General features: G+C 42.4%; 1 protein-coding gene across 2 annotated transcripts in view; it reads right to left on the reverse strand.

The window, feature by feature from the left end:
* HPGD (hydroxyprostaglandin dehydrogenase 15-(NAD)) overlaps positions 1-11,707 on the reverse strand; it is a 59,133-nt gene extending 47,426 nt beyond the window's left edge. For both annotated transcript variants that reach the window (XM_018566519.1, XM_018566518.1), the window contains exon 1: positions 11,591-11,707. In XM_018566519.1, coding sequence (XP_018422021.1) covers positions 11,591-11,683 — 93 coding nt within the window. In that variant the 5' untranslated portion in view covers positions 11,684-11,707. The remainder of the gene's footprint in view (positions 1-11,590) is intronic.
* Between the last annotated feature and the right edge of the window lie 3,823 nt (positions 11,708-15,530).

The following is a 15,530-nucleotide window of genomic DNA, read 5'->3' on the forward strand; positions in this document are numbered from 1 at the left end:
TATTATACATTATAGTTAAATAAAAAAATATTTTCTCATCATAAAGGTAAATTTGTAAGATTCTTAACCATTCCACAAGTTCAGGAATTCCCCTGCTGCATGCTGTGCATCCGTCCTCTGATCCCTATGTCACTGCTATGTCATGTAGAGACATAGGAGTCAGAGGAAGGAACCACAACACGCACATGACACAGGCATTCAACATGAGTATACTTACCCTTTTATTACAGGCTTTAGAATTTTTTTTTTTAAACCTGGACAGGATCACCTTTAAGAAGTGATCTCTTGTGCAGTGATTGTTAAATAATTTTAACAGTAATGAGTGCTAACATTCAGCATGCGGTATTTTAATTGATATTCAATGTAAGGTTACCTTTTTTGAATTGCCTAATGCAATGTTTGAACACTAATAATGAAACTACCACATGTTAAACCACATAATGGATGCACTAGATCTAAATATTTTTGCAATACATTTTTATTAGAGTATTTTCAACTAAAGAAAAGAACTACAAAAGTCAAAACAAAATCAGAAGCAGAACAGGCACAAATTGGTAGAATTGCAAAAGTAAATCTAGTATGTATCTCTATAGTGAGGTCCAAAACAATGCAGTTAGCACACAACAAAAGAAAGATATAATCATTGATGACATTTCATTCACTCTCTGGTGCAATGTAATCTGCAACAGCATTTCTTGAAGTATCAAGATCAACATAAAAACGTGGAAAAATCAAATAGCACTCCATCACACTAGTGGCAGTGAAACAAGAGAGAAAGCAGGAGAGAAGCAAAAGGTGTAGAAAAAAAAAGGTCAAGAGCGAACAAGAAGGGGGAGGGTCACCCTCTGGACCGCCAGCTACATAAGATATCAACATCATCACTGTGACTGCATGGCAGGACATATACTGTAGTGTTTAAAGGTCATTGAGTCACCTGTCAAAGGTTGATGCTTGAAAATGGCTAATCCGGGGAATCCAAATTTTCTTAAATGTCAGGACACGATCTTGTAAGTGTGCAGTAAGTGTCTCATTTACAAATATCCAGTGTAACTTCACTTTCACCTCAGCAAACGAAAGAGAGTTGGACAACAATGATAAGGAAATGATTGACTTGGAGGTAGCATAAAAATTCAGAGGCCAGGAGCTTGTAAACTTCAGGTGCCAGTTGCAACCCAATGCCGAAACAAGTTCGCCGATTCCATTCCCTGCGGGAATAAAGGATTCTTAAGGAAAGCGAGTAAAGGGTTTTGTGAAGACATCAGACCACCTGAGCAATTTTGACCATCCCATACCTTAAGGGAATGCAGAGTGATGGCGTTGTTCAAAGCCGACCTATCTTTCGGCAGCAACAACAATAGGTTTTCTACGGCTAAGGAGTCACAATCCAGTGCCTTGAGGAAGATCCACAGTGGCATGTGCTGGATGGCCTGATGCTTAAGGTAGCCATTTGGATGGCGATAAAATATTTGTGAATGTGGTGGATTTCCAAACCTACCTGCATCCTGTTGTGATAAAGCATCTGCCTGGGGACACGGGACTGACTGAATCCAGATAAAATGAAAAACTTGACACTGCAGAATTCAGAATCTATATGCGGGAATCTGGACTGGGAGAACACAATAAATAAAGCAAATTTGGTAAGTGTCATTTTGGTGGTAGCAATTTTCCCGAGCCAGGGCAGATAAAAATTATCCCAGGTGCATAGAAGGTTAGAGAGTTGAGAGAATAGGGCTGGGTAATTAGCATCATGTAATGAATCATAGGAATTAGAAAGCCATAACCCCAAGTATTGCAAGTGCTGAGGAGAATGGGAAAGAGCCCTGAAACGTCACTACAATAAGGGTTAGGTTGACCCACAAACCTGAAACACTACCAAAGTGATAAATAGTTGAAATGAGTTTCAGTATGGACACCATAAAATTGGAAAGAAAAAGGCCACATTTAATCCACAAATAAACTCAATTTATGGTGATGACCTGCTAATGTAAGCCCTGTGATGTCAGGATGTTCCTGAATGAGTTGTCAGAGTTTATATGGCAAGGGCGAATAAGAGTTGGTGACAGCGGACATCCTTGTCTCATGCCGTGATGTATCTTGAATGAAGATGACTTATAACCTGCATATTTAATCATTGTTGTGGGGGGGAGAGTAAAGAGCTTGAATCCAATTACAAAACATGGGTTCAGAACTCCAGTGTCAGAGCACAGAAAAAAGTTAAGACCAAGACAGGGAGTAGAATGTTTTCTTAATGTCAAGCGAGAGGAGCATCATTGTCGGCGGTGCCGTGGACTCGCAGCGGGGGTAGGAACCCAATGGCAGGAACCGGACCGGAAGATCCAAGAGCGAGGTACAAGGGGGCAAATCCAAAGGGGTAGTCCAGTCCGGGTCAAGGCAGGCAGCTAAGGTTCAGAAGCGGTAGACAGGCCGAGGGGTCGGTAACCAGGAAGTTCGGATGAGGGTTCAGGAAAAGGTAGCAGGAAAAAACAAAGGGGCTAAGCGATCACACCATAGAGGTGGAATAACTCAGCAACAAGCCATGGCTCTAACCAGGTTTCATAGCCAGGGGAATCAAAGCCCCTGTGCACACACGCACGGCGTGAATCTTACGCATGCGCACCTGCAACCCTGGCGTCAGGAGTTCTGCTAGGCTGAAGGAGCCCCCCCGTGCCCTGTACCGAACTTTGCGGCCCCGAGGAGAGGTGACACCCCTGGTTCCCTGACAATCATGGGGACTTTACGCAACCTAGCCGCCTTGATCAAAAGACACGCCCGACGCACACTGTCCCCTGCCTGGGGCTCCTCAACGATGAATTTCCAGATAACTACATATGTAACTCATGTTCACACAAGCTAAGTGAATTCCTTATTTTTATTCCTTTATTTTTTGTTTCAGTAGTCATTCAGTAGAATATTGGCCAAAGGCTTTATCAATTAACCTGCACAAAACTTAGATAAGTTTTAATCTCTGTGTTAGATAGTAAGATAGTATGCAAGGTTGAATAAAGACCAAGGTCCATCCAACAGCCTAATTTGCAACACATTTAGCCATGATGGTGAAATCGTATTGTTTTGGGTGTCCCAGACAGTGGTGAATGCCTATGTGAATTGGGAGACATCAGAGGTACAAATGTGACAGCCATATACTCCTGATGATTTGTCCATCAACATTACTTCTCATCCTGCAAGTTTGGTATCTGAGCAGTTAAAAACCTTGAATGTTGACAGTAAACTATACACAAGACATTTATCGGATGTGATAGCCTGAATTGGCCTATGTATGTCCAATAATAAACCATTTGATGTGACTGAAGAAATGTTTATTTGGATATTGGCAGATCTCTCTCCATATCTTGAACACTCTGCTAAGGTCTAAACTATTTTTGTTTTAAACCAACTGACACCAGTCAAAAGAACTAACACACACCTTGCATAAAAGGAGCCTGTCTGTGATGAGCGAACTTCTTCTCTGCAGTGCACCTTAGTGGGCACAATATTGGTAGAACACTTCCCCCTTTGTTGGCTAAAATTAGAGTGCAGATCAAATGAACTATATTTGTTTTACATCTTTTGGTTTGTGTCTTTACATTATTTTCTGCTAGTTACAGGTAAGGTCACAACAAAAGAAGCTGAATAGTTCCTTCAGCTAGTTGTCTATTACCACTTCAGTAGTTTAGCAAGGTGTAAGTCAATTATATGTGGATTGTGAAATAATTATCGCTTTAAGCTGAGAGATCTTGTAATGACAGATTTTCTCTGTGGTTCTTCATGGTACGTTTCTCATTAAGCTAATCTTTAAAGTAGTATGGAATTTCCATACCTCCCTTAAAGCAACATCAAATCTTTTGTCATTTATTTAATAACACGTTGCAAAGGTCATTGGAGTTCAATAAAGCACAACAATAATAGAACAATGTATAACTGTATATTTACACTTAAAATATTTGCTTGTTCCAATTATTTATTTTTAGCATCTTTTTGAAGGCTGGCATATTACATTGGGCAGAGTTCATAGTTCAAATTAGTCCCTAAACCCTAAAAGGAGCTCACAATCCAGTGGAAAAAAAAATCTAATATATTAGAAAGTGTTGTACCTACCTACTTCCTTATTAGCGTTATATTTTAAAAAAGACAAAAGCACTAAATAATATGCTAACTTGTGCAGACTATAACCAGTAATTTAACATAATATTTTCGCTCCATCCAGTGGCATTGCAGAATCAGTTCATTGTTTGTTCAATAAAATCAGTGAAACGATCATTATATTGTTGATTCTGAACTCTATACATGAACTCAATAACTTTATAACTGGATGCATGTTGTAAAACCTTTGAAATCAAAAGGTAGCGTTTACTTCCAAAGGAGCCATTCTTGCATTGGGCCCTTTTAGCCTATCTAGGTTACACAATTCTGTTGCACTTACCGACCCACCATTGGTGACTGATAAACTGACTTCCACTATGGTGATCTTTTGCTTGCAGAAACTTTATTGAAGAACTTCAGGATAGAGGGTTAGGGCACAGGACACCCATGATTTTGCGCACTTCAAATTAGAGTTCAAAGTACTTGCAGCCTTCACAGATAAAGATCCTGTAGACCAACTTGGCAGTCTGTAAATTTGGCTCCTGGCTGTAAGTTGCTAGATGTTACAGTTACCAGAAATCACCAAACTTCATTTAAGGACCAGGCTTCTCAGGCTCCTTATGCAGACTAAATTTCCTTCATGGTATCTCCATCCCCAGCGTTCAATCACTAGGCCTTAGTCACAGGCCTCAGTCCATACACATGGTCACCCTCCTCAGGGAGCAGTCCAAGGAGGATCAGACAATCCACAGCATCCCTCCCCCCTGACTTCCCAAGGTCAATGCTGAATATTTATCCCTCTCCCAGCCTGCACCACCGGTAACAAACTTCCTAGTGGTTGGCCAAGGAAGTATAGACATTCTTAACTCTGATTTGTGTATCCTCCCACACTATTGCCAGGGACACTCCCCACTAGCAAGAAGAAGTAATCACCATAGCTTATGAGAAACTTCAGAAAGATGAACAATCAATCAGAATCAGACTGACTACATCCTGGCAGCTTTCTAAAACCAAACAATTACCAGATTGCAGCTTATCACTCCTTAGATGAGTGGGCTGTATTCGTTTTCTTTCTCTTTCAGGCTTTTTCATCTGGTAGTCGTGTGAACAACACACTTACTGTCCCTGGGTGGCTACGTTCACTCCTCCACTGTCTCTATGGAGAGAGCCAAGGTTGCCAACCAGGCTGGACTTCAAACATGTCTGCCTTAGGTTATCTCCATTACATGGGGGATGAGGATATTAGCAATGTACAGAAGAAGGATAAGATTGTTTTATTCTTCAGGGTCAGCTCACAGGATGAGAAGGGTGCTGCATTTCTGGCAAGATTAACAGGTGTTTTTGTGCTTCCTCAAAATGTGCTTAGTCTGAAACACATACCTAAGTCACCACATCTAAGGGCTGGCAAGCTGTAATATATTGCATTTTTGTTCTTATGTTTAGTCATCCTTTATGTTCACTCTGGCAGGGAGTGTTGCCAGTTTTACTTCCCCTTATTGGGAACATAATGCTTGGGTTCTAGTACATTCCTGCAAATGAACTTACAAGTTTGCATATTCATTTGGATCTCATTAAAAATCTTTGGATTTGAGCTTAGGGTGTCCATAAACAGCCAAATTACTGAATGTTGTCTGTGTGACAGACCCTTCTCTTTTTTCACCCAGTTAGTAACTGCCTAACTTCTACTGCAGAATAAAAGGATCCAGGTGAAAAAAAAGTAGGCTGAACAGTGACTGCAGCCAGTCACTATTCATGTATTCTAACAAGTGCCGAGCCTGCTGCCAGCTGGCAGGCAAGATATGCCCATCCACAATGTTTAGCATAGATGGGGGAACCAAGTGACTATCTCTTACGGCCTGCTCAGTCGAAAATGTTTATCTTTATCTTGTCTAACCATATGGTTAGCTTTACATATTGCTGCCTGCTGTTCTCTACCCAAATATATAGCAATATATACATTCTTCATTGAACTTTGACGCCCTGCTGTCCTGCATATACACCGATCAGCCATAACATTATGAATGTCCGCCTAATATTGAGTAGGTCCTCTTTTGCTGCCAAAACAGCCCTGACCCCACTAGACCTCTGAAGCTATGCATCAGTAGCAGATCCTTTAAGTCCTTTAAGTTGGGAGGTGGGGCCTCCATGGATTGGACTTGTTTTTGCAGTACATCCCACAGATGCTCAATTGGATTGAGAGTTGGAAAATTTGGAGGCCAAGTCAACACCTTGTACTCAATGCTGTGTTCCTCAAACCATTCTTGCAGTGTGGCAGTGCGCATTAACCTGCTGAAAGAGGCCGATGCTATCAGGGAATAGAGTTTCCATGAAGGGGTGTACTTGGTCAGCAACAATGTTTAGGTAGGTGTTACATGTCAAAGTAACATCCACATAAATGGAAGGACTAGAGGTTTCCCAGCAGAACATTGCCCAAACCATCCCACTGCCTCTGTCGGCTTCCTGATGCCATCTCTTCCCCAGGTAAGCGACACACACGCACCCGGCCATCCACATGATGTAAAAGAAAGTGTTATATATCAGACCAGGCCACCTTCTTCTATTGCTCTGTGGTCTAGTTCTGATGCTCACATTCCCATTGTAGGCACTTTTGGCGGTGGACAAGGGTCAGCATGGGCACCCTGACCAGTCTGCAGCTATACATCCCCATAAGCAAAAACTGTGATTCACCTTGTGTTCAAACCTTTCTATTGGAACCAACACTAATTTTGTTTTTAGCAATTTGAGCTACAGTAGCTCTTCTGTTGGATCTGACTACACGGCCAGCCTTCAGTCCCCTTATGCATCAATGAGCCTTGGCCGCCCATGACCCTGTCACATGTTGTTATTATTATTATTATTATTATTCAGGATTTATATAGTTTCAACAGTTTTGCACAGCGCTTTACAATATAAGTAAAAACATTACAATTACAACACAATTTAAGACAAGATAGTAAGGGGGGCTTACAATCTAATGTTCACTGGTTTTCCTTGCTTGGACCACTTTTCGTAGGTCCTGACCACTGCAGACTGGGAACATCTTACAAGAGCTGCAGTTTTGGAGTTACCCTGACTCATCTAACCATCACAATTAGGCAACTGGTGGCGAGTAACTCTTGAGGCCTGGCTAGTAGCTCAGGACTTGAAATTTTGACCCCTGCACTATAGCCTGTACAGCTCCCGAAGGCAGCCGAGCGGCTCAGCCGACACCCGAACGCCTCGCAGATGGCAGCTGGGTCGGAGCATGGCTTGCTCCGCCCAGTTGCAATGACAGATCAGCGTCCCCAGGTTACCTGGGGATGCTGAACTGTTGTTAAACAATGACAACTGGGCGGAGCCGGCAGTGACGTCATGGCCAGCTCCGCCCAGTTGTTATTCATTGGGCGGGACCTGCTAGAAGACTCTAGCAGGTCCTGGCAAATAGGAAATAGTTCGGTGGAGCTAGCTGTCACTGCTAGCTCCGCCCAATTGTTTTTTTCATCTCTGTTCACTTCGGCTCAGTTACGGTAGTCACTCGGCAACTTTGTGAGTAACCCTCATAGTGGTGTCCCCATTGGAGGATTTTCTCAACTCCTGACAGCTCTAAAATTTAGAATTTCCCAGAACTTTCTCTCTGGATAACAATGGTCACCAGCACAAATAATGAGAATTGTGAAAATCTACCTAGGGAAAATGAATACAGCAATAACAACTTTACAGGGATTTGAATCCTTACCTATTGAATCCAAAATGAAATACTGTAGATACACCACAATTATACAAACACGTCAGTGGCTTGATTTTGCTTTGCGTTTGCTTTGACTGTGTCATCTAGGGAGGAACATCTATTAGAAGTCTCTTTGTTCATATTAGACACATCAGGGTAGGGTGTAATTATTTATAAATATGTTTGTTGAATTTCTTAATACCAAGTTAAAAATACTTGTGGGTGCTAGTGTGTGTGTGGGGAAAATGAAAGCACAAAGCGGAAATATGAATAAACAATATAATGTTATGTATAATGTTATGATTGCAGAGGCTCTGGACAGGCTGCATCTATGGTCTATAACATATATAGTGGTATATTTGTATAAATATATATTGTGATAAGGAGAGACCCAGTATAAAGTTTATACAATGAGTTTAGCAAGGTTTAGAAAGGATTTTCATATGCTGCATGTATACACCATCACTTTCACTGTTGCCCTTGGAAGCATATATAGAGGCAGCATTATTTACACATGTCTGCTCTGCTTTCTGCTTTGTAGTGCTATGAAGTGGTTGTGCCTTACTGCTCCTCCTCACAATGCCAGTCTATGAATCAGCTGACACAGCAAAAAAACATTGTTGGTTCCTGCCTACTTGATATCTTATCTCAGAGGTTGTTGTCAAATGTCATCTATGGCAGCTTACCAGTCCGTAGATGTAGTGGCTGTATTCATTCTCATTTTTAGGCTAAGGATATTTTCAACAAAAACAGACTATACCTGTTGAGCGTGTCAATGCCAGAAATACAGTGTCCTTGTCAGGGATCCCAACCTGAAAAAAGCAATTTCAGGGAGGTGCCCTGAAAGGTACATGAGAAGCAATAGCTTCTTTGCTATCTGCTGTGGTTTTTTTATATTTTGACAGCTGCTGCCGTCAGAGTAAGGCTGGGTTCACACCTAGGCGTATTGAATATGCGCGTTTGTCGCGTATATTCAATATATATCTTCCATTTGGATACAGCTACTTGGCTGTATCCCAATGGAAACGCGAGACCAAAACGCCCCAAAGAAGTACGTGTACTTCTTTGGGCGTAGGCCGTTTTGTATCGCATTCAGACGGGCGGAAATACGGCAAGGTGTGAACCAGACCCATTGAATACAATGGGATTTAGATGTTTGAGCGTTTTGTAGAGCGTTCGTCGAGCGTTGAAAGCGCTACAAAACGTTCAGGTGTGAACCAGGCCTAAAAAAAAGAAAAACAGAAATGAAAAGCTAGATTGCTATTGGCTAGTTCAATTTGTAGCATCCAATAGCAAGCTGGCTATTGCACCCGCCCGCTGCTGCTGTCAATCGCTAGAAGAGGACCTGATGTAGAACTTCAGGTCCACCTTTGCTGATTGACAGCAGCAGTGGGCGGGTGGAATAGCTAGTCTGCTATTGGCTATTGCAAAGTAAAATAGCCAATAGCAATCTAGCTATTCATTCCTATGGTGTGGTTTTTTTTTTTTCTCTGACTGACTGCGGCCCCAGCGTTAGAAAAAATAAGAAAAAAAAAAAACAGATAGCAGGGAAAGGTTTACTCTGCTAGATAAGCAGAGTAAAACTTTCCGGGAGAAAATGCTTCTGCTATCTAATAGCGGGAGACTCCCGGAACGTCCGGGAGAGCTGGGATGTCTGCCTTGTCACTTCCACTGAGCTGAACTGAAAGCACAAACAATGTTATCTTCCTTCTGTAAATAACTTATCTTCCCTCCTCCAATGTAACAGAGATGAAGAAGGAAGACATGTCTGAAGTTTAAACATGGCTCCTTCTATAGATACAGTGGGGGACTGAGTGTAGCCATTCAGAGACATAAATTTACAAGATTACCAGGTAAAAATAAAGGAAACAAAAATGAAAAACGAAAATGAATGCAGCCTCTAGATCTAAAGACTGGTAAGCTGTAATATATATCGAATTTTTGTTTTTGGGGTTAAATACGCTTTATGAAGGAAGTGACTGCAAGTGTTTGCTCCCTCTTCCATCCCTACAGTCAAGCACGGAGGTGGAAACATTATGCTTTGGGGCTGTTTCTCTGCTAAAGGTACAGGCCGACTTTGCCGCATTATGGGGCCAAGGGGCGGGGCCACGTATTGCAAAATATTGGATGAGAACCTCCTTCCCTCAGCCAGAACAATGAAGATGGGTCGTAAATCAGGCAAACTTACAAAATCTGCAGGGGATCAAATAATTATATATATATATATATTTATTTTATTTTTTTAATTTGTTTACATTTTGCTTATCAGCCTGCGCTTCCACCTCTCTCACCTAGGCAAAAATGACATAGCCCCCAGCTGTCCACACCTCCTGAGATACTCATGCCACGCATCCCAAGAGGCTGTGGGGCAATCTACTGCAGATGCACATGCACTGCATCATCAATGGGCCGGCTGCACAAACCAGGAGAGACAGCCGCCCCCCGATGATGTAGAAAAGGAAGACAGCGGCAAGGGCTCTGGTGTACAGCAGCAGAGAGGCGTATTACAGCAGGACAACACTGGATTAGCTGGGTATGCAAGTATGTTCATTGAGGATATTCTAGCAAAAAAGGTAACAGGGGTTTAAAGCAGAACTTCGGGCACAAATTTTATTAAGCCTTGCAATGGGTCTACCCCGGCTGTGACAGCGCTCTTTACACAGCCTGTCTCCTCATCCACTGCAGAAATGGTATGTCCCTTGGCGTCCTCTACACACTGTGTATTGAATGTGATGATTCAGGAACCTTAGACCGCTGCAGCGGAGGGGGAGCAAGGTGGAAGAGACCAGTCTAAGAGCCTGACATCTCTGAGGATCAGGTGAGTATAACTTTTTTTTTTACCTAGACAAAAATGAGCAGTTAACCCTTGCAGTGCGGGGGTAGCCCCACTGCAAGAGTTAAAAAAATTGTGCCCAGAGTTCTGCTTTAAAATAAAAACATTACCTAGGGGTGATGTTCCTCCTTGAGGGTCTATACAAGTTCCACTGTAGTAATCTTACAGTATGGGGGGGGGGAGTTCTAATATTTGCACTAGAGGGGTTTCTAGGGTCCTAATAGTCCAGGAGTACCCGTGGCACACATTAAAATGTTGAGGGGATGGTAGGATAACATGATGACCACCTTGGATCAGATCTAGGACTAAAAAAATCTTTGTAACTGTACAAAAATGAATTGGTTTTAAAAACGATATTGTCACACAAACAATAACAATAGTAAATGAATTGAAAAATAGACACTTCATATAATGTTCCCAGACTTTATAATGCATAGAATGCATCATCTTCATAGCTGAAATGTGACCCTCAGTAGAAGATCTAGGGCATGTGCCTTTGGGGTCAGGGTCTAGCAATGCAATGTAGCTAACATACAAGTATAATTTATTTGCAATTCAGGAGATATACAATTTTAATTAATGCAATATAACTAAAATATTTAAAAAATTCTTAAAACTACTGCTCTTTAAAATCTGTGCTTCTGTGTAAAAAAACAACAACCTGTGCTGTCTGAAATGTGTGCACAGATGAATATAGCAGCCAGCTTTACTGGAACTAAAAGCCCCAGCATGTTTTTTGAAGGGAGCTTTAATAGCAAGGCATTAGTAAAGCAGCAGTTGTCATAACTTTGTAAATTGATAAGACTTGAATCAGCTGGTTTCAATCATTTTCATTACCAAATCAGAGGATAAAACACAAAAATGAATTGCTATGCCAGTGAAGTTTTACAGACTGCAGCTGCCACAGTCCATCAGCACTAGTGCAGTACAGTGACAGCAGAAGCAGCATGTAGGTAAACTGGTAAACTTACATTAGCTCCCTTGTGTAGAAGTTCCTCCACCATAGCTCTTCCAATTCCCTGGGCAGCTCCAGTGACCAGTGCCACCTTTCCATTGGCATACATGATGAATGGATGTGATGTGTCAGCTCTCAGTGTGGGTTGTATGAGCGTTCAGCTCTTGCACAGCTCTGTCTGTCCTCCTCCTCTCTCGGACTGAGCTGTGTTCTATCTCTTTCCTCTTCTTCAATGTCTAGGAGTGGGCGGGCAGACTGCTGAGTGCTGCGCATAGGTAACCTGGATCCGTGTCACTTACCTGCCCTTTAACTCTTTCCGCTGACTCATCTCTTCTCTCTATAGAATCCTCTTCTATTATACTCAGCCACTTCTACATCATCTGCCATTTCCTCTAATTCTGGTCTGCTTTTGTGCTGCTTGGATCCGTGATTCAGTCTCTGTCGTTTCCCCATTGATTATTTCAGCGGTGACAGCCAAGGCAGAGGGGGCCAACTTCACCCAGCGCCGCAGTGCCAGGCTGATCCAGAGATATGATCTTACAATTCATTCAGCTCCTTTCTTGTGTTCAGTATGTATTCATAGATTCAGCTTCTGCATCACCCTGCACTTTGTATCGGATTGGGTAGGAGAAGGAAGATTTGTACTGCAATGATTCCTGGGCACTGCCCTAAAGCACAACTCCAGACAAAAGTAACAAGATGGAAATCAATAGCCCATTATGGGGTCATTCACACTGGATACCTTCAGGTGTGTTTTTTAAGGGTGTATTCACACCAAAATGTGTGCATTGGCAAGTGCGTTCATTTGCGTTGGCATAGTACGTTAACATGCGTTGTGTTACATTATGTTGATGTTTTTGTTAACTTTCACACTAAGCTATATAAGTTATTGGTGCTGCCTTGCGTTGATGTCCATTGCATTGACGCACGTTAAACCCGTGCTGTGTTGCAGTGCCTTGCACTGAAAAAAAAGTAGAACCTGCTATCTTTTTAGAGGCATGCGGTTCATGCAATGTGAGCAGCGCGAGGTGGGTAGAGGAGACAGCATCACCAGACAGTAGACTGAAGGTGCCCTCTGCAGGCTCTGTATCTCCCCCCAGTGACATCACTGGTTGGCAGGATACCGGCCAAAGCTTTGCAGGTTGCTAAGAGCTGAGTGGGAAGAGGTGAATGGCCCTTACACATCTCTCCACCCAGCTCTTAGCAACCTTAGATGTGCTGGCTGGAAAGGAGATGGCAGATACACTGCCACCATTGTGCAGCAGACAGTGACGTGCGGTTTGTTCGCTTCTTGGTGAGGCATGCCCAGCTCCACCCCTAGTATGCAAGAAAACCCCGCCCATATCCAGACAAAACCCCACCCCTATCCCGACGAAGCCGTGGCTAGTGTGGAGGGAGGAGCCTCATTTGCTCGTCACTGCTGAGGCATCGAGATCGATGGCCTCAGTGGGTTTTTTTTTCTTTTTTGATTGGACAGGTTGGACCAATGGCTCCAAACCATCCACAGAGCTCATGCCTCTAACAAAGAGTAGAGGTTGTGACAACTCTTGCCTCACTATGTTAGGTTAAAAAAGCTGTGTCATGCTGCCTCAATACGTGTTCTTGGTACCACTTTTAACAGCAGGCGATTTCTGTTAATGTACAAGCGATCCGGCGTCGGTACAGGTGCCGGATCGTTTGTACTGTGCCCCCCCCCGCAGCGGCCGCCGTTGTCTTCCCCGGGTACCGTGCTCCCCGTGCGGCGCCCGGGAGGGGCTCGGCGGGTCTCCCCGCTGATCTCTCCTCCGATCACTGGACAAGTAAGTGATGTGTATTACATCACTTCCGGTGTCACTCTTACAGTCTCCGGCTCTTAGAGCCAGGAGATGAAGCTGGAGAAGCAGATCTCTGCTTCCTCGGCTTCTTTGGGGTCCCTAGGTGACATCAGAGGTCTGACCCCTGATGTCTCCATAAAGAGCACCTGTCACACCCTACCTTCTATTACATCGGGTTATTGTTAGCCCCCTATGTGATAGCAATAGGGTTAGTGTAAAAAAAAAGTGAAAAAGTGTTTAAAAATGGTAAACAATTAAAGTAAAATATTTTAAAAAAGCGTAAAAGCGTTTAAAATGTTCCCTATGGGAAATTTGGGGTATCGATTTTTTTGCGGCTTCACGGGCGAACACAATTTTAAGGCTTGGCATGTTTGGTATCTATTTCCCCGGGATGACCCCGTCTTTTATATTTTACCAAACAATTGGGTATTATATTATGTTTCTGTGCACTAAATTTTAATTTAGTTTCTTTTTTCCTAAAAATACTGGTTTGATAAACATTTGCGCAAGAACCTTGCAACATAAAAAAATTACAACTAGCATTTTTTTATTCTACAGGGCTTCTGCTTTCAGAACATATATCATTGTTTGGGGATCTGAAGCTGTTTTCTAGCCAAAAATGTATATTTTATCATGTGTGTTCAAATAGTAAGAAAATGCCCTGGACAGCAAACGGTTAAGGGACAGCCCTGGGCAGCAGTCTGCAAGGTACCGGTGTGAACTGCTCTCATTCACACCCATTCATTTTGAGATGCTCTTGCGTTGGCATCCATTGAAAAATGGATGCCAACACATCTGGTGTACAAATGTATTATGAAAGCATGCCCAGAAAATAAATGGCTTCTTATCAGCATAGTTCACAGCACTGCATTCATTTCCAGTGCTTTCAGAAAAACGTACATCGGCATGGGTGTAAACATAACACATGTAAACACAAGTGAGGAAGAATTCTAGTTGGACTTCTCTGGATTTTTATAGTGAAGGAAAAAAAAACAGATGCCAAATAACACACTGCAATGCATTAAAACACATGTAAATGCACATGCAGATACGCCAACTGAACATGAGGACTGCGGTGTGAATAAGCCCTATGGGCCCATTTTTACCAGATGCAAAGAGATGTGTCTTAAAAAAAAGTCCAAAATGTTAGCTAATGAGTGTAGGCCACACCAGAGCCTTGCATTGCAGTAGTAAAGGGAAATGAAGATGACAGCAAGCTGCACATAAACGCAACAGGCCTAAATGCGACCCTGGGAATAAAAATGTAGCCACTTCTTATGAAAGGTCCTGCCCTATACCACTAACTAGTTATACATGTAGGGTGTACATAGCAGTGCAGACTGTAATTAGGCATCGTAATGGCAGCCAAGGGATGGGTGGATGTGGAATCCTGTATTAGCATAGTCCAGAAGCACCCAGGAAAACGCTGACGTTCCAGTACAAGTATATTTTTGATAAAGACTGTGTAGTGAAAACAAAAATAAGCTGCAAATGCATGAAAAACACATATCAGACTCAGATATGTAATATCAGATGTAAATGTGCATGCAGAAAGGCATGAACAACACGCGGTATTTGATGTTAATGGGCCCTAGAAGTTGAAATGCCTAAACAAATGTTTGCAGTTTTTCTGCAGCATTCACTTTCAATTCAGAGATTTTGCACACACCCTCCCCCCTCACAGTACTGTTTTTGTACTCTCATTAAGTTCCTCAATCCGATGGCCAGCATAGTTCAATTCACTTCCTTTGAGCACAGGTCATCTTGAAGAGTCTTCCTAAACAATCCAATCAGGAATCCTCTAATACTACAAAAGTTTATACTGTGTACCTCCAAAAAAAAGGTGAAGGTGCTGAATTTGCTTGTGTTTGCTGTAATCTTATGACATTCTTGAATGCTAGCATAACAATCAATTCAGCCAGCATGTAGAGGATTAAAGGAGATTTTTTTTATTTTCACTTTTTTTTTTTAAGTCTCAGAACAATACCGCATTATACAGCATTATACAGCATTGCCCTCTTTACTGTGACGAGTGACAGTGTTTTATTTAATCAATGGAAACATGACTTTAGACTCCCCTCTTGTCTTCAAAGGGTTTAGTAGAGGGGTGCCTGGGCTCTCCAGCTCCCTCTGGAAGCCCCT

Source organism: Nanorana parkeri, unplaced genomic scaffold (genome assembly GCF_000935625.1).
Source record: "Nanorana parkeri isolate BGI_ZX_2015 unplaced genomic scaffold, ASM93562v1 scaffold956, whole genome shotgun sequence".
Classification (NCBI taxonomy): domain Eukaryota; kingdom Metazoa; phylum Chordata; class Amphibia; order Anura; family Dicroglossidae; genus Nanorana; species Nanorana parkeri.